The sequence below is a fragment of the Poeciliopsis prolifica genome, unplaced genomic scaffold (assembly GCF_027474105.1).
Source record: "Poeciliopsis prolifica strain line A6 unplaced genomic scaffold, Auburn_PproV2 SCAFFOLD014, whole genome shotgun sequence".
Taxonomy (NCBI): Eukaryota; Metazoa; Chordata; class Actinopteri; order Cyprinodontiformes; family Poeciliidae; genus Poeciliopsis; species Poeciliopsis prolifica.
Window position 1 is genome coordinate 7073035 of NW_026562389.1, and position 20115 is coordinate 7093149.

General features: G+C 35.6%; 2 protein-coding genes across 6 annotated transcripts in view; both read left to right on the forward strand.

Moving 5' to 3' along the window:
• The first annotated feature begins 1149 nt into the window (after nt 1-1149).
• On the forward strand, nt 1150-12309 carry ubac1 (UBA domain containing 1). Its single transcript, XM_055039115.1, has 10 exons — nt 1150-1650; nt 4582-4702; nt 4808-4881; nt 4959-5066; nt 5154-5256; nt 5804-5912; nt 6621-6879; nt 7039-7125; nt 8358-8496; nt 8769-12309. The coding sequence occupies exons 1-10, from the start codon at nt 1513-1515 to the stop codon at nt 8882-8884; spliced, it is 1254 nt and encodes a 417-aa protein (XP_054895090.1). The 5' UTR covers nt 1150-1512; the 3' UTR covers nt 8885-12309.
• Nucleotides 12310-13227: 918 nt separating this feature from the next.
• The window catches only part of camsap1b (calmodulin regulated spectrin-associated protein 1b), a 29274-nt gene continuing 22386 nt past the window's right edge, over nt 13228-20115 (forward strand). For all 5 annotated transcript variants that reach the window (XM_055039078.1, XM_055039080.1, XM_055039077.1 and 2 more), the window contains exons 1-2: nt 13228-13639; nt 15553-15719. In XM_055039078.1, coding sequence (XP_054895053.1) covers nt 15554-15719 — 166 coding nt within the window. In that variant the 5' untranslated portion in view covers nt 13228-13639; nt 15553. The remainder of the gene's footprint in view (nt 13640-15552; nt 15720-20115) is intronic.

A 20115-nucleotide genomic window follows, 5' to 3' on the forward strand; every position in this document is an offset into this window, starting at 1 on the left:
TTAAAACGCCTCTTTTGTTCATTAAAGATTATATTGCCGAATATTTGAGATTAATTTTATGTTTTCAATGAACAGCTAAATAATTTAAACATCTTTCAGCCTGTCGCCATCTAGTGGTGAATTTGAGTAACGTTCTTATTTATGCATCACAATGACTACAAGTAAATTAGTAAAATCTTAAGTTTATTCCAGCCACAATTAGCTAATCAACTAAATAGTTAACATTGTTGCAACCCATCTTTATTTACAAATATTGTATAAAGTTAAGATCCTGAAGAGAACTAACTTTAGCACTACTGGCTTAATTTTTAATGTTTCATTTTGCTCTAAATACCTGGCAGATTAACCTGATTTTTTAAAAACTATTTGAAATTGCTAGACAAAACGAGGGCATTTTCAAATTAATTTCTAAATTTTTTGAGAAAATTCAGAAATTTTTGAATGTTGAAATTCGAAAATGTTTGACTTTCAATTATTTTGAAAGATTTTCGACCTCCCGAAATTCAGAAATCTGTTTTTTATCCCTCGAAAATTACTTCGAGGAATCTAAAATGTTCAGAGTTTTTAGTGGAAATTTACAGCTCAATGGCCCTTATTCTCCATTGCAGCTCAAGTTTCAAATAAAGCGCATATATTCTGGAAAATATGAGGGTTTTTAAAACAGATTTTTGACTTTTAGAACTCAAAAATCCCGAGTTTTTTTTCCCCAGAAACGGTCTGAAATTAATCTAAATATTTTGGAATTTTATGACTTTTCAAACTCTGAAATTTCCAGTTTTTACCTATAAAATCTTAAAAATGTATCTAAAGATTTTATTTTCCCTCTATTTTCTCAATTTCTTGTATAAAATCTAAAATAAAGAGCCAATAAAACCTGGAAAAAAACGAAAAAACAAAAGCATATTTTAGGAGTTTTCTTAAAATTTTTTGCAAGCACAGAAATATTCTTGTCTTTTCTAGATTTTTGGGGGATAAAAATGTACTTTTTTCTGTCTACAATGGCCCTAGTACGCCGTCGTCTTTGGCATCACATAACGTCTTCAGTAAAATGTCTGCGTGCTAAACTAGTTTGGCCCGTTTTCCTGCTCCGTTTACGCGGGACAAGCCAAACCAACTCCAACTCCCAGAATGCCCCGCCGCGAGTACAGTTGCAGTTCACAGTTCACAGTTCACAACATTACAGTAAAAATAGGATATTCGCTGCCTGCCGCTTATGTGCTAAACGGCAAAACCCGGCAACTTGGCGACTGGAGAACGCGTCACTCGATTCCCACCACTCCGACAACCGGGCCGGGACCCCGAAAAATGGGTCTGAGCTGAGCGGTGCACCCGTCCTTTCTTTCCTGTGTTGTCGTCGGATTTACAAGAGACGGCTGGCTGGCTGGCTGGTTGGTGCTAACGCTAGCACGCTAGCTCTCCGAGAAGAGCAGACACGGCAACAACGGCTGTCCGCCTGCCACCGTCCCCGGGCTGGTTCTCTCCGCCGCCGCAGCAGCAGCAGCAGCAGCAGCTATGTTCGTGCAGGAGGAGAAGATATTCGCCGGCAAAGTGTTGAAAATACACATCTGCACGATGGACGGCACAGAGTGGCTGGAGGAGGTCACGGAAGACACCACTGTTGAAAAACTGAAGGAGAGGTGCTTGAAACATGTAGGTTTTTTTTAAAAGTGGGGGGTGTTTGTGTCTTCCTCGACATTTTTTTGTCCTGTCACTCCTGCTGTTATGTGCCAGCCATTCCCTCTTTAAACTGTCAGTGTCTCTGGCTTTGTATTTATAGTAACTGGGTAGACTCTGCTATTTATAATTTAGCAGGTTGACTGCCCCTCTTCAGCTAACTAACACTGTGGCCCTTTTTTCTGTCCCCAGTCAGAGAGACGTGCTGCTTCTTAGCCTTTCTATTATTATACAGCTCACCCCCTCTCTCCTTTTTTGGCCTTTTAACGTGAAACCTCACGTTAAAAGGTGAGTTAACTTGAACGCTTCTGAATTAACTTTATTACAGTGTTTATGTTTAGTTTTCTCATCAAAGTTTGATTATTTCTACTATACCCAAACTTCATTCATTCATTTATTTCAATTACTCAAAAGTATTAAATTATTTCTAGTCTTAATCAATGTTTTTGTGAATCATATGAGTCCCAATAGAATTTGTGTATCTATATATGTTTTTTTACATCGGATTGAGCAAAGCTGCCAGTTTTACTGTTTTAGACAATGAAATTAAAACTAAAATTTGTAATATTATCTCCTCGATTTTATCAAAACAAACAGCAATAATTTGTTTTGTCACAATATTTTGTGGCACTATTTTTATAGCAATAAAAATTATAAGAAATAATGTATTCTTTTTTAGGTAACTGATTATAATTCTGATTTTAATCACAGATACTTCTTGAAATATTCACAAAAGAAGTATAGATTTTTTAAAATATCTGATCTGCACAAATATTTTAAAATGTATCAATATTTATCACTACTTTTGTTTTATTGTGGAGAAGCGAGTAACACTAACTATCCCAACAGTTAATCAGTTTTGAACATAATTAACTTCAGTCAAAATTCTTATCACAATAAGAAATTTAATGCATAACTGCCCACCTCTGATTAATACTTCAGCTAAATAAAAAAACTATTATTTATCAGCATTGTAATAATCTGCACAATGCTGTAAAAAAGTATTTATACTGATTTTCCTTTTTTCCACACTTAAATCAATGTTTCAGATCATCTAATATCCAACAAAGCAGTTTTTAAATGATTAAATAACTGAGGGAAAATTATCCACATCAATCTTGCCTTACCTAAGTAGAAATCTGAATAAATAGTTTTAAAATTATTCTTTTACTTCTGAATGTTTGAATTTCAGTTCACTCTTCTCTGAAGCTTAAGCTACGTGGTGTGAGTTGGTGTTCTTTGATAATCTTATGAGCTTATTATGAAACATTTTCTTTGAGGGTTTTCTGTTAGTTTAATTAAATTAGATTTAATTGAACAACTTTTCTTTTTCCTAAGGGGAAGTTGAAAGTCTCAGTGAAGCAGCCTAAACGTAATGCCGTCTCTATGAACGCAACAGTTAACATGCATTCAAGTCCCTTCATAAACGTCATGGTTCCAACAATTACAGCAAAACAACCCCAGATCACCACACCGCCTCCACCATGCTCGGCTGTAGCGTGATGTTTTATTGTTCTGTTTTAATGAGAAGCTGCATATAATAAAATGCACATCTTCCAAAAAGTTTCAGTTATGTCACATCAGGTTGTTTAATATTTTTCTAAAGGGTAGATGCGTTTTGGCAGAAGTCAGACGGACCTTCATCCTGTTTTTGGTCTACGGTGTTTTCGTGTGATTTATTTTGCGTAGTGCTTCTGTTTTTTTTTTTTTTGTTGAGTCATAAACACTAACCTTAACTGAGGCAATTATGAAAACATGATTTTGCGATTGTATTTGTTTAGTATTGCAAAGACATCATTCTGTTCAATTTAATTCAAGGGTAGCACATTAAACAACGTTACAATTGTTGGTTTGTACATAAATTTTCTAGGCCAGACATTTTTTAAATGGCATCAAAACTAAAATGAAAGATTTATGTCACAATTTCTGTGACTAATAATGAGAAAAACATAAAAATTTATATTATAGAAAACAAATTATGCACAATAAAGTTGGTTTATGTATATGTGAACACCATATTTGTTTTGTTTTAGCTGTTGTTTCACCTAGAAATTGATTGCAATTAACCCAAACCTTCCTCACTCTTCCTCTCTCTTTCACATCATCATGATGCTCCCTTCACTCTCTCAGTAAGCTAAACATACCACTAATGGTCGCTAAAGTCTATATTAAGTGAGGGCATTACTGAAAGTTTTCTGAAATAGCAGGATACATTATTGATTTGATGAGTCTGGATTCATTGAACTTGCTATGTAATAATAGCACAACCAATATTGTATCCAAGCAATCCTTTGAAATAATGCACTGATATTGCAGTTTAGATGTTGTGCAGTGTTCTTTTTACTTCCTGGATGAGTTGCTATACTCTCTGTATTTCAGGGGTATCTAAAAATGCTCTTGAATGGCTCTTGAACTGATTTTGTGTGGCCTACCAGCTGCAATTTAACAGTGATGCAAATTTGGGCCATTTTATGCAGATGGAGATCTTTTATAAGTGTTAAATTATTACAAACATAATTTTCTTACAATAAAAAGTGTTAAGTACAACACAAAATATTTTGATTATAACCAAGCTTTATTATATCCTAAGACGGTTGTTAATGGCTTGATGAAGAAACATTGTTGTGATAACATGCTGAAGGTGGAGTGTTAGAAAGAGTAGGAGCTTCTTAAAGAGACAGAGGTGCTAAAGTGCAAAGTCAAATTTTTTTTAAAGTTATGTTTGATATGTGCAAAATTTCTATAATGATTGAAGATAACATAGTTACTTTTTTATACTATAAAATGGCATAAGATCAGTGTTATAACTAGTTTGACTGATTTGCAGCTTCCATATTTAAATCCTGACACCTGTAAAAAAATAATAATAATAAAAAAAGAATTTCTCTTTTTCTTTATTTTTTGCAGCATGTTCATGGAAATTTAGAAGATCCCAAAACACTTACCCATCATAAACTTATACACGCTGCTACAGAAAGAGTCCTCACCGACACCAAAACTATTGCTGATGAAAACCTTAAAGACAAAGGTATGCATTGTTCGTGTGACATGTTTTTAAATTCGAGCAAACATGTCTTTATCATGTTAAAATGTATTTGAAATATATGGGTTTGTGTGTCATTTATGTCGGCAGAAGTTTTGCTGCTCATAAAGAAAAGACCGCCGCCAACCCCTCCCAAGATGGCAGATGTTAGTTCAGAAGAAAAGGTAAGCTTGATCATGTTTCTGTGGGAAATAACCCGAAAATTTTCATGTTACAAGCATTTCTTTGCTGTTTGTAACAGAAGAAACAAGATACCAAAGCTCCAGATAAAGATGCTATCCTGAAAGCTACTGCCAGCCTGTCCACACGGCACACTGAGCGCACTGTTACACAGCACAACATCAGAGATGTAAGACGAGTTAGCTTCCCTGCAGTTATACTGAAAACAATGGATGTCTGTGAACATGTTTGTGTTTTGATGTTTGTGTTGTTCCAGTTTCAAACGGAGCTTCGAAAAATCCTGGTTTCTCTTATTGAAGTTGCACAGAAGCTTCTTGCCTTGAACCCCGATGCTGTTGAACTCTTCAAAAAGGCAAACGGTAAACAGGAAAATCTAGCTATGATGAAAATGCACCGATCCTCTTTTTTCACTTCCAATACCGATACAGATGTCTGAGGTTTAGTATCAGCTAATGCTGATTTGATACAGAATAAAACAATAAAAATAAAAAAAATAATATGGAAGTAAAAACTGGATTATAAAGTCTCTGTAAGCAAAATTGCTCTTCACTAAATATTAATGATCAGAATGGAAAGTTCATTTTAATTTATTGTATGATTAATTTATTATTTTCATATTTTGACAGGCTTAGATTTTAGTTTATGTTTTTGTCATAAAATGGACACGTTATATTGATCTACGGAAGAGGATTAGAGCCACTGAAAAATAACATTATTATCTTGACTTTTCTGCCTTTGAAAACATGCCAAAGGCCCCAGTCGGCTTCTTTAATAACAAAAAATGTCTATAAACTGTAGTTTTTCTTTATCTTTTCTAAACTGTGTGTGCTGTTGCTTAAAACATCTTTATTTTTTGTGTTCTGAGATATTCTACCTTTCTTTACTTGTTTGTTTTTTGTATCAAAGCGATGTTAGATGAAGATGAGGAGGATCGTGTGGACGAAACGGCCCTCCAGCAACTCACTGAGATGGGTTTCCCTGAGAGCAGAGCCATCAAAGCGCTTAGACTCTGCCAGTAAGGCTGATGTTTAATTGTTGCCTTTATCTATTCATTTGTTAAACGGGCAGTATTATGTAAAACCAAGGTTTTTTTTAGTTATACATCACATCATAATGTACTTCCGTCATCAAAAATGAACATTGAGTTTTGCCTTGAATCTTTCATGCATGTTTGAAAAATTCTTTAATCTCCTGGGCAACCATACAGGTGTGCAAAACAACCGAACTCCACCTTTGAAGTGGAGCTCCACCCCAAGCATCTGAACTTTGGCCTCACAGATCTTGGCTCCTTCAGACCAGCCAGCGTTGATTGGCAAACACCTGGTTGAACTGCGCATCAGCTAGGCTTAATATACGAGCTCCCTCTCAGTGAAGCGTTGCTAAAACGTTGCTAAAGGGTTAATAGAGGAGCGACGCTGTGATGACTTCCTGAAGTTTCAGAAAGATCAGGAGTTTTTAAAAAGACAGAAACCCAATTTCAAAGTGTTAAATTACAAAGTCAAATTTTTTTAACTCATATTTGATTTATTACAGCATTTTTCTAAAAACTGAAGGCAATATAACTACTTGATTTTGCTATAAAATGGTGCTATGTGCCTGGAAAATTTATAATGCTGCCCCTTTAAATAAACTTAGCCTTCAGAACAGCATTATTTTTTAGCATGCATTCTGTATTTAATTATTATTATTATTTATTTTTCCTTTTTCCTTTATTTTTATGCAGCATGTCGGTGACCCAGGCCATGGAGTGGCTGATTGAACACGTAGATGACCCCACTGTGGATGCACCACTACCGGGACAAGACTCCTCTGGGGCATCAGGAGCTGCAGCAGCGACGACAACGAGCCCCTCAGCCGCTTCAGCCAACATCCTTTCCAACCTCTCAAGGCAATCGAGCTCCGACGAGAGCAGCCGGCAGGACGAACTCACAGAGATCTTCAAGAGAATACGCAGGAAAAGGGAGTTCAGGCCAGATTCCAGAGTTAGTGGTTTCATCTAGATTTAAAAATATAAGCTTGTGGCTTTTCTTCTATTTTCTTTTCTTCCCTGCTCTTTTCTTTTCTTTTCTCTTATTTAAGGCTCTGTTAATGTTTCTAACATGTATTTGTCCAATAATTACACCAAGTCTTTGATTCTCCAGGCTGTGATTGCATTGATGGAGATGGGCTTTGATGAAAAGGAGGTGATTGATGCTCTCAGAGTGAATAATAACCAACAAGATGCCGCGGTAGGTGATTATATAAACCGTGGCGTTATCACAATCAGTGTCTGCTGTTTTGCTGGAGTACCAACAATGTTATTATGCAAAGATCCCATACAAGACGAAACCTGCGCTTTTTTTTGTGTTCATATTTACATGATTATCCCTCAGTGAGAGACTAAAGAAAACAAAAAAATCAACACATGAGAACCACACTGTTCATGAAGCTTTTCATTCCTCTCTTTATTTGAATTTGTTGCTAGTTTTATAGCTAGAGCTTTGTAGTTGTTTTTAATAAAAAAATAAATAAAACATTTAAAGTTAATTGTTTTAAATGAAGATGTAGAAAATTTTAAAAAGCTATTATTTGTCCTTTTTTTCATAGGTACAGTAATTTTAAATTAGCTTTTGATAGGAAATGACATCTTCATGAAGCATTGCAAAAGTAGTTTTATTTTTACACACCTCTTCATAATCAGTGTGAAAATACTGACTGACCAGGTTTTGTCTCGTTTCCACTGGTACTTGACAATTTATTTGTTAATGAGGATGCCTTTTTGCTATCACTAATATTGAGCTGATCCCACAGATTCTATCAGATTGAATTCGGTCAACAGATAAAATTAAGACATAATTTCAAACCAAAATCTACCTTGAGTAGGAATAATGTTGGACTTGATTTTATTTCAGATTACAAATTGAGATTGGAACGATAACACATTTCTCTACTAGTTTGAAGAAATGGTTTGCATTTTACAAGTGTGTCTGTGGTTTTATTTCAACATTTACTCTTTTTATGTCATAAAAATGATGGGATTTTATTCATAGCTAATTCAGATTTTTATTACCTTGTTTTGTCAACATTTTGGGTTGTTTTATGCTCAAAATTAGTGATCAAACTCAATGTTTGTGGAAACTTTATGGATTTATTAATTGGGGGTGGGAGGTTATCTGATAAAATGTAATTTTTACATATCTGGTTTGTTTATGTGTTTTCAAATTAAAAAAATATTGGTTTAGATTTTTCTTACACACTAACACACCAGGAACTATGGTTATGTTGATTGTTTTTACTATATTATTCTCAGAGGATTGTTGTTGAGTTATTTCTGAAATAAAAGTTACCTGATCAAGATTCACAAATATTTTTAATTTGGTAATTTTGTATGTTGAAATTTGTTAAGATGTTTTGATATTTATATGTTCCAGGTCAATACAAGAAATGACGCCTCTCTTTTCTGTGTTCTTTCATTCTGCAGTGCGAGTGGCTGCTGGGAGACAGGAAACCATCTCCAGAAGATCTAGATAAAGGCATCGACACCAACAGCCCTCTGTTTCAAGCGATTCTGGAAAACCCCGTGGTCCAGTTGGGTTTAACAAATCCCAAGACTCTGCTAGGTATATTCCAGTGTGACATTGATGAAAATCCGTTATTTAGATAATGTTTGTCTTATGTGAAATTGTGTGTGACTATCCGAACCATTTAAGTGTGACCAAAATATAAAATCTGAAGGACATTTCTAGATTACAGCTGGATTTGAGGAAATGTACAGGAAGTTGCCCACTAAGCACCAACTAATAATGTGGCATCTCAGTATTTGTCATAAACCATCATTGCATTTTACACTCTACGGAAGTTCAATAACCCTGTCTTGTTTGTTTTTGTGCAGCGTTTGAAGACATGCTGGAGAATCCTCTGAACAGCACCCAGTGGATGAATGACCCCGAGACCGGCCCGGTCATGCTCCAAATATCCAGAATCTTCCAGACCCTCAATCGCACATAGAGCCTCCTGATTACCCTAGTGTGATTGTGGCAGCTTGTGTGTATGTATGATCATACCAGAAAATGTGTGTTTGGATGTGACACAAATAGAGTTTACTGGGGTTTTTTTTGTTTCTTTTTTTTCTGCCTTGTAAAGAAAAAGTCAGAGGAATTAAAAGTTTGACTTAAAATGTTACACTATTTATAACAATACAGTAAAATGCCTGTACAAAACAAAGGTTATTACCATTATTATTATTATTATTACAATGATAATATAAATTGAGATTTAATATGTTGTTTTTACATATTAATAAGAACAATTTACATATATTACAGAGATGATTTATTTTATATCATTTCTCCATGTAAAGAAATGACATCAGGCATCAATTTAATGTTTACACTTTAAAGAACAGTTTTTGTATGATTTGCAATATTTAAATATAACAGTCTTTTCTGTTTCCTTTCAAATGTTACATTTCATTATTAATGAATGTGTGGAGGAGTTCTGGTCCCGATGATGTTTGGGTTACTTCTGATGACTCCTAATGTCATCAGAAGAGCAGGTTGTTGTTCGAGTCGAGCGTTTGTGAAGCTCTTTGAAAGCGAGCTTTCAGATGCGATTCTGCTCAGACGCTTGCACGCTCATCACTGGCATGAATGTCAGAATAATCTTTTGCTTTTAATAATTTTTCCTCTATGGTTTTTAACATAATGCAGTTACTTAAAAAAACTATTTCAATCATTTATGGATTTTCTCTTGTCTAAAGAAGATCCAAATCAAAATACATATTTGTGTATTCACCACATGTTTCCTGCAGCTATAAAAGAAGCTTCTGGTGTAAGTCTGGGGAGTTTTAGCCACGTCTCTTGTCATAACTGGATGATTTCTATGTGTGTGTGTTTATTTGGTTGAATTGGTTTAGTTTGAAGACACAGCTCATTTTTTTAAGTACAATTCACACACTGTCACAAAGGGCTGTAGGACGTCCAATGCGTAATTTTGTGTTACCTGTTCCAAAACCAGTTTAAAATGACAGTTCCACAGCATAATGTGGCCACCACCATTTTTGACAGTTGTTGGTGCACTTTGGTTTGAATTTCTTTAAACATCTTTTTTTTTTGTGGCCAAACAGCTCAATCTTTGTATTATTTTACTTAACAGCGTTAAATCAGGAGACAATATGCAGGCAGTTACAAATATGTTGAGTTTGGAGAAGGGATTTCTTTCTTATTCCACACCAAAACTTCATTTACTGAAGTCCGTAAACTGTTTTTTCAGCTGTTTCTGGGGTCTGTTTTGCTCCTGATAAAGAAAACCTGATGGATTCCTTTATTTTAATGGCAACATTTTGGATTGCATGGATGAAACTTGGACTCAATTGGGTTTCCTAGCAGGATAATGATCCCAAACATTCTAAAAAAGGTTTTAAGAATATACTCAGCTGGCTAAAATGAAGATTATTTCTAAAACCCAGCCCTCAACTATGAATACAATATTTATAGTTTCATGGCTTTGCCAGAAAACAAGCAAATTTATAATAATTCAGAAGCTTGTTAATGATGGCAAAATATTTACTGTTAGTTGAGATTTGTTTATGTTTCAAACTATTTAGATTACAGAAAATAAACAATAAATTAAAACTTTTGCACAGTTGCTGGTTTTATGTTCATCCCACTGTGGAAAAGTAATGACAATCTTTAAAAGTCCAGTATTAGTAATGACATTCAGGCCAGTGATGAGTGCATGTAAACTTCTGACCGGTACTGTGTTACACATTACCTCTCCTTTGACACCCGTAAATCACTGTAAGTCATATACCTCTCACTTATTAAGAGAAAACTTCTGTCGTCTGCGAACATAAAACTTTTTCCGCCTTTTCAGAGAGACCTCGTACTCTAAGTTGTGTCGATCCTGATTTTCCAACAGTATGTTACAGTAGGCCTGTGTGTTTGTTGTCAATGTGGACTTGAATGTCACTATATCTGCGCTTCTTTAGCACTTGTTCACCTCTTGGAACACTGCTCACTGCGGCACAGACGAAGTCAAATCATGGATTGTTTGGAGTCGGACAGTAAATGAAGCTGAGCCTGTTCAAAATCTGGGGTTGGGGTTTGCCTTTTAAACCTTTAATTTGAATCGTTGAATGACAATGCGTTTGAATCACGCTGCTGGGGCACAAGCGTCTTTATAAACACAGTTTTGGTCTCCAGTTTTCTTCAGAGAGCAATGAAGACTTCATGCTGTGAACCAAACCAAAATGTTCCTGTATTTCATGCCTTGTTCCTAGTTCTACCCAGTGAAGAGGGGAGAAAATCTGTATTTCTGTGCAATAGTAAAGACTTAAAGATATGTATCTGATATGAGTAATAGTGATGTTTAAACTGAAAGGGTTAGAGTGTTTTACAATATTAGCCTTTGCATTGAGTACTCATAATCTCCAGCTAAAAGTTGGAGCTCTTTGCCTCTTGTAGTTATACTAAAAAAAAACAATATGGAGGGTAGAGTTGGTTGTTTTATTTTTATTTTTTGCCAAGCTTTTGAGTGTTTTTATTCTATATTTAAAATATAGTACTGATGTAAACTTTCTGCTCAGGGAGGCTTAGATTGTTGTCATGGCAAACCCCTGCTCAACCAATGTTAGTTTGGCTTTAGCAAGTATCTTCAGAACGCAACATCAAGACATGCAACATTTAACAAAAAAAGAAAAAAAAAGAAGAAGATATTTAAATGTTTTTGGAGAGAAGTGTCTGTTTGAACTGTGTTTTATTACATTATTTATATCAAAGCCAAACTCGTAACTTGGTCTTATTTCTAACGGTTTTAGCAAACCTCGAAGCTGCACTTCAAATGTGAAAAGAGAAATGCTTCAAAGGTTGTTTTTACGTCGTTTTAAAGATGCTCTTATTATGAAAATTGTTAGTCAAGGTGTGATTTCAAGTGGTGTTTGAACAGGGTGGGTTGATGTGTAGAGCTGCTGAGAACTGTACATTGAAAGATTCTGCTCTTACAGAAAACAAACCAAAAAAAGAAGGAACATTTCCAAACATTTATCTGAAATTTAAATGAACAAAGCAAAACGCCTTTGAGGTTACTAGCTATTTCTGCTCTGTTATGTCATGCAAGACTGTCCCACATCAACAACCTATGCAATCTATTCAGTGTCTGTTCATTCAAACAGCCACAAGGCTACTGACATCTAAATCACTCTCACATTAAAGTTAATTTGTTCTGTGGCTTTGCTCGTTGGATTCTGTTTGGAGTCGATCTATGTGGCGGCTTTGTTTTGGGGAACAATAAAGATCAGTGTTGCAAACATAATAAAGTACAAACTTAAAGTGCTGTGCCTTTCAAAATAATGTGTACCCCTTAAAATACCTATGCAGAGCACAAAGATAAAAAAAAAAAAGATGCATTGTTTTCACATTTTCTTACAGTAAAAATGTGAAAAGTGTGACCTGTGTGTATTTAGTTTGTAGCACCAGGGTTATCTGCTTTTACAGACAAATTTAAGTTTCTAGAAACCTCTAATTGATCTCTGACTTTTGTTTCATTGAGTAATAAATGTGATGTAGTTTGCTTTGCTCCATATGGCATTTAGAAGATAATCTCCAAAACTCACTATTGTCTTCTGGGACTATATGTGGAACTTTGTGCTTGCAGATGAAACTAACATTGAGCTTCTTAACAACAAATCCTCAAGGTGAGTTTAGCAAGAAACAAAGTGTTATATGAATGTTTAATGATTGGATTATTTTTATTGTGAAATTATGCTACTGGAATAAAAAAAAAGTTTTTGAAATGGTTTTGAGCATGGAAAGCCAACAAATATCCCTATATTTGAAGAAATATAGCATAGCACGGGTTTAAACTTTCTTTATCAAGTAAAAATTTGCCTTTTACTAATACCCAGTTTTATCCTTTTCAAATTGTATTAATTAAACAATGTCCATAACTAATAGCAGCATAGGGTGAAATAAAACTGTCATTATGTATATTATGCCATTATAGTGTAAAAGATGCTATATAAATGCAGTTTTTCAAAATCATAAGCAGAATTAGTGCTGTTTACTAAATCATCTCACCGGCTGAAGTGTATATACCACATTTCCCCACTAGATGTCAGCATTGACAAATGTCAATGCTGACTGTGATTCCCCCCCCCCCCCAAAATGAACACAATTTTAAGATAAAAGTTGACAGGACCTTGGTCCCCTCTCCCCAAATTTTAATATATTTATAAATATATATATATATTTGGGAAATATAAACCGAAAGTGTTCGTTATTGTCACAGTTTTACTGTTGACAGTTTGGAAAGTGATCACGCATGCGCAGCAGTCTCATTTAGAAAGGCAGGGATGAAAATTATTTCCATGGGCAGAGCGCGAACACACCGCGGGATGCGTGTGTCTCCTCTCTACCATGAAGTGTTTAATACAGAGATAGGTTTATAATCAAGAGATTACCTGCTCTTGTTTCTTTTTTTTTTTATTTCAACCAGAGAGTCTCGTCGCATTTTTACTGTTTCCGTCTGTGAGTCTGCCTCGGAGCGGTTGTCACACAGGCCGAGAATCGGATTCTGTTGCTGGGAGGAGACCACACAGACTCACCTCCCTACTAGCATTATTATTAGCTGGCTACGATGCGTGTCTGCGGCTGCTGTATTTTCTACACAGCAGACCACGTTACAACGAGGCAGGTCTTTGGCTAATTGGTTGTGTAGCCCTGCTATCCCTAAAGGGTGACTTGGAAATACGCAGCACCTTTCAAGGTAATGTTCTCTCCAGCTAACGTCATTCATGGCTCCAGTGACTGCTGGGGAAGCTGTTGTATTAGCAAGCTAACAGTTAGCTGGCATTAGTTAGCCGCTATCAATTTGCATTCTCAGCCACTTTGCCAACCCAGTTTACAGCCAATATCCATTTTCAGTTAACGGTTGTTGCTTGTAAATTAGGTCTCTGTAACACGAACATATTACTATTATGTTGTAATTTACATAGCAGCTACCCTGCTGTTTCAGCCAGCCATTATTGGGCCGTTAATAGTTTCATTGTGGTACAGCATTGCCGCAAGGATAACGCTACAGGTTATTAAACAAGGTAAGCTAATATTAGTTTAGTCCTTTTGTTGGTTTTCTTTAGGAAAAACATTTACCTTCAGCAATGAAATAATGTCTCTTAGTCACAGGTAAAGGTAACCACTTTGTTTTGAGTCCACCTGTTTATGGTTAAGATTTTTATACCTTTATATCGCTTTTAAATCAGACATTTAAACAATTTGAAGCCACGATTAAAACAAAAATTACAAGAAAATCAAACTGGCTTAGAAATTGAAACTGACATCTCTTTATTGTTGTAAACCAGAAACACAAGCATGGTGAATAAGTGAATTCACATGTGCATCTCAGCTATGCAGAAAAGACTGCACCCAACACTGTCTGCTCAGAATGCTGTATTTGAGCATATTAATGGAAAGTTGACTGGAAGGAAAAAAATTATTTTAAAAAAGTGCACTGTCTTGATGAGGCAAAAAAGGAAAAGAAAAAAAACAAGAAAATATATTTAAAACTTTTGGGGAGATTCCCAAATTGGGCTGGGTTGAATTAATTGATGCCTCTTTTTTGATGGGTTTGTTCAAGGAACTGAATTTGGGGTATTTAACAACATCTGTAAAATTTGCAAAACTATTATCTTCAGGTATAGTACTCTGTATGTAAAGTGTGTACCATAATTTTTACCTTTTTTGAGGATTAACTTTATCGATGAATAGTTCAAGCTTTTAGTTTAAACTAAAATTGTTTTCTTTGCCACCTGTCAGAATGATTTCTTAGACTTACTTTAGTCCAGATTTAAAACACAATTCTCACTATTGTCTCAAATTCAATACAGTTATCAGATATTTTCTGGGTTGATTAGTAATTTGATCCACAGATGTCTTCCACGGTAGACATGATTATATGCTACATTTTGAACTGTTTTTGGTATTTAGTGGTTTCACTTACGCCATAGTTAAATACCATGTGCGTCACAGACAGGTGTTTACTGTATAATCAATGTTTTGCCATGTGCCAAAGTGCATAAAAACAATAAAAACTTTATTTAAAGGGGAAGAAAAGTTATTTGGATTCATTGATTGTCACTTGATCTCACTTTTACTAATAGGAAATAGCATTTTGCACTGTCCTTCCTCAGCTCTGCTTCAGTTTGTCCCTCTGTCAACTTTTACCTGCATTTCATTTGTGCACTTTGCCATTTAATTGTGTATTAGTTGATTTCTCATGGCAGTTGGGTATTGTCAGAGAACTAGAAAGATAAATAATTAGAACAATACTTGGATCTCACGCCTTTTTGTTCCACCCTTTTTATATCAATTCATTCTTACAAAGTGACAAATTAAACCAAAAATAATTCCTTTAGACCACCTGCTGGTACTTGGTTTTATCTTTGAGTAAGATAACCACATTTTCTTAAGAACAATGTACGCAGACAAAAGAATATAACCTTTAATCATCAGTTGTCAAAAATAGTACAAAATGTTCAAGTGGCAAATACAAAGTTACCCGGTACAGATAAACCTAAATTGCAAAAGTACCAAATAACAAGAGTAGAAAAATAACCAACTCCTCTTTTTTCCAACATATTCAGCTTAATTTTGATGCTATATTTATTATTATTTATTTTTAAGGATGGATGTTGACTTGGGCGCCGGCGGGGACGCTACCAGAAAAAAAGTGGAGTTACCTGTGGCTGCAGACGGCACAATGGATGTAGTACCTTTGGAGATGTACGACTCTGCCAGAGCAAAAATAGCTGTAAACCTGCGGTGGCTTTTTGCCAAAGCCTATGGCATCGGTAAGTTAATTTCCAATAATCCTTCACAAACGCTCAAGATTTTTGTGTTTGAGAATTACTGGCAACTGCGTTGGCCGCTTGAAATCTGTATTTTCAGTCTGACAGACTTATCAAGTGACATATTTTACACCAGAGGGCATGAAACAAAACTGAAGTAAGTTCTAAATCGATTAATTGCCTGATAGATTAAACAAGCTTGATCATTCCCATTTTGTTTTACTGAAGACTGGATGACAAAAGTCTTCAGTTTGGTACATTGGTCTTAACTAGCCTCCTTTTTTAAATTTTGCTTACAGAGGCTTCAGTATTCATTATATTTTATTTATTTTGGATTTTTAAAATATCACTCAGTTCTTATGTAAAAAGTTTGTTTGAAATTAAAGTTTATTGATCTTTGAGAATGTGTGCATGCATTATATCACTTGCATTCAGTTTCTATGCACCACAAATCTGGAACAAACTTCTGGAAAATTGTAAAACAGCCGAAACAACGTCCTTGTAGCTGAAATGTGCTACACAAATAACATTTGATTGATCAATTGTCTTGGAAAAATGGTCCCCAAACAACATTAAATATTATCATTTATCTCAGTAATTTTTAGAATATTTTATGATCCAGCTAAATTTGTTATTGTCACAAACCTATTTATTGTCACAAACCTCATCTCAACAGTAAGTATTTTGATGTTGAAACTTAACATTCTCAACACATTCAGTCAGCAGTTTGTTTGGTGCTTCAGCAGAAACACTCAATTAAAGGAAAAGCCAGAACGAAAGCTAAAACACACATGTATTTCTAACACTAACTCCCCAATGGCAGCTGAAACCTTGCTCACTGACTCACCAGATCTTTGTGTTCTTGTTGGACGGACAATGAGATTGAACTTAAATCAGTCGGAGGGACAGTCGCTGATGCTTAATCTATATTTGTTGCACTGTGCTCAGTGGATGGAAAATACTCATCTGGATGTCGCTCACACTTCCTGTTGAGGTTGCCTGTTAGTAAGAGGACCTTTAAGTTGGATGACGTTAGTTTCACCTCAAACACACTTGAGTAGAAATCCAAGAATATTTTATTAAGGGAAGAAAAAATGTAAAGCTAATAGACAATAAGTCATAATTTGCTGAGCAGAGGACCTGGCATTCAGAACGTGGCAGATTTAATTTCAAAGTAGTTCAGGAAAAGCTCTGTGATGTTTCTTTAATCTCACAAGAATAGCCCTTTTGCAAATAACAAATTTGCTGGATTGGTATATTGTCCCAGTAATTATTGAGATAAACAATAATGTTGTCATTCTTAGACTATTTTTAATTAATATATTAATAAGTTTGCCCCTCATATCAACAAACTTTATAGAGAACGCTTAACTCCGGAACTAGAAGATATTTTAAAAATCCAAAATAAACCACCACAGCTAAAACGACAAATGGGAGTAAAAAAACAAAACAACCGAGGCCATAAATAAAACAAATTATGATGTCTCTGTAAACAAAATTACTATTCAAAAAATGTTGAGTCAGAATGGAAATTTTTGAGATCATTTTAATTTATGATGCTATTAATCATTGCTTATTGTGATAGATTTATACAGGATATCCAGTCCATAGTGTTGTTAAGTGTCGATGTCAGCCTGAATACTTTCCTTTTCCTTTCAGACCTGGTTTTTTGCTCAGGTTGCACTTGCCACTTGTACAGTTTTGGTTTAGTCTCAGATCTGAATATGTTGCATTTTTTCATTAAATAGCCTTTTTTTGGTCTGTATTCTCCAGTTAACAATTAATTGATTCCTAAATGAGTTGAGAATTATTTCAAGTTGATTCATTACAATTAATCCGATTAATGGTGTCAGCCCTACAAGAAGTGCAGCTTTGTTTGCTGCCTGATGCATCAGTTCCTGAATTCAGGCTTTGCATGTCTGTTACATCAGCATCGTCTCTGGTCAGATCATACGTCATTAAGCTCGCCTTCATATGCTGTGGTTTGTTATGATCATTATACAGATTTCCAAATGTCACTGAAGCATTCACTTAAAAAATGGCAGTAGAATTGGAGTTTTTAAGGTAAACAGGGTTTGGATAGAAAACTTTTTTGTTTTTCCTTCAGGGTTCATTAAGGCTTTTCTTGATTCTGTTGTTGTCAGCCATCATGAGGTTTTGGTAATGATATAGATGGATAACAGCAGCATCTTCCTGCAGACAAAAATGATATGCTGCCGCATAGTCTGTTGTGATTTGGAGGCCCAGAGGGAAAAACAACTCTCAGGTGTACCTGCAAGTACCTTCCTCCCCGGGGGAACTTAATAAATTAGTCCGGTTTTCTAGATCCCTTACGGCTCATATGGGGTCTGCTACGATGCAAATGCTGCACGGTTGTTTGGCTTGTGCCGTTTCCGGCAGATGTGAATCCTCTGGCTGTGATCCCACTGATCCCGGCCATGGAAGCGGACTCTGGCTGACGGCGAGGACCAGTCGTGCTTACAGGCAGGTCCTTAGCCCTCCGTCTGACTCTGCTAGTGCAGATTATGTTGTGGCACCGGTTGACTGTGTGTGATCTACAACATCCTGGCTGTTGTTGCCAGGCTCCATCATGATGCTCCACCCTGCCCAGTTTGGTGTGTTTTTTTTAGCCTGCTCTGGGTTGCAGAAAGGCGGGGTCAGCTGCCACATGACATCAGTGTCTGGAGAATGAACTCCAACGGCAAGACCTCTTTGTTTTCTGCCACAATACGTCCCACTGTCATGATGTTCATTCACTCCAGGAATGACAGAAACTGTTAGGTTAAATTTTTGATCATGTGCTGCAAAACTGTTGTCGATTTTTGTATATAGGGGCAGAAAAATGACCTGAGCTTAAAGACACTATGACAGTTGCAGCTCGGCTAATTATGATGAGCCTGCCCTTTAAATTAATATCATTTGTTCTCAGAACAAATCTTCTGTGCATTATAGAATTGCTTCATTAAAACAAAAGCCTTTAAAAGCTTTTGAAGTTGCGTCTACTAAGACAATTCAGTGAGAAGAAGGACGGAGAGAAGAACGAATCCGAAGAGCTTTAAAACCCCGAAATCTTTCACGTTAAAATACCTTTTTAGGCATTAATTGGTAAAATTTTTCTTATGATATTGTGTTTTGATGCAAGAACTCATTATGACTAATATCTAATTGAACACATACGGCTATGTTTTTTAGTAAACTCCTATTTTTCTGCTGAGATTATTTGCGTAGGGTTTGAGCAAGTTAGAATTTGGAGCAGTCAAGGGCTGGTTTTCTTTTATTTGCATTTAGGTTTTCAGTTCATCCTGTGGACAAAATGTACAGAGAGTAGTTCCCATGGTATATTTACTGTTTTACGTGTAGTGTGCTGTGTGAATCTAGTAATTGAAGCAGCGTATCGCGTAGCGTTTTGGTAGTTTCCGGATGTTGGTTTAAGAAGTGAGCTGTAAAAATCACTGGTTTGTTTTTCTGCTCTGTTGGAGTGAACATTTTTTATATAAAATGTAAAAAACATTTTTACATCTCTGGATTGTCAGAGATGCAGTAGATTAGAATTTATCTGTGTTGATTATGGAGTAATTTATTTATTTCCTTCCAGAATTCAGATTTATGGGGGTTTCCTTTTTTTATTATTACTATTCTTTTAATCTATAGATGCATGCATCGATATCATGCAGTTGATGCTTCTTCCAGTTTGTTGTCGTTTCCTTTAATGGATAAATGTGGTGAATCTTGCAGTTCCTTCATTGTTTTCTGTTGGATTAATAAGCATTACCTGTGTAAAGAAACTCGCAGCACATCTTTTCCAATCAAATTTAAAAATCGATCAAAATTAAGTCAGTATCATCCAGAAAAAGCGTCATTGGTGCATCTATGTTTGAAAACCCAAACTCTTTAGGTCACGTCCACAAATGATAAAAGCTGCGTGTACGCATAAGAGATCCTTTCAAACACTAAACTTAATTGTTGCACTTTGCAGCGGATTTCATTTCATTTATTGGATTCTATAATTTTTTCTTTTTTTTTCTTTTCTGTAGTAACGAAACAAAAAACTTTTGTTTTTGTCACAGATCAACAACACTTATTGTTCACACTCTAATATTGACACATTTACCTCTAAGTTACCATCTGATAGTTTTTGGGATTTCATTATATACCTATTGTTTTCTCTTTACTTTTGCATCATGTCTTTAGCCTTCCTGCTTGCTTGCCAGTATTTGATCTGGAGGTTGCTGATGAGAAGGTTTCTCGTCGCCTTCACAGTGTGAAAACCAGGAATCCATCATACACACACATGCAGCTTTCGCTGTGTTATCACATCTCTGGCAGAAATCTAAACAGGTTTAGCAGAAACAGGGTTATTTCTGCTGCCACAACATTTTATATTTGATGTTGGAAGGAT

Excerpts from the sequence above, each read along its gene's own strand:
- ubac1 (XM_055039115.1), top strand. The coding sequence starts at position 1,513 with ATGTTCGTGCAGGAGGAGAAGATATTCGCCGGCAAAGTGTTGAAAATA. Across the intron at positions 5,067-5,153 it reads CACAGCACAACATCAGAGAT|TTTCAAACGGAGCTTCGAAA; the intron begins GTAAGACGAGTT and ends GTGTTGTTCCAG. Across the intron at positions 8,497-8,768 it reads AAATCCCAAGACTCTGCTAG|CGTTTGAAGACATGCTGGAG; the intron begins GTATATTCCAGT and ends GTTTTTGTGCAG.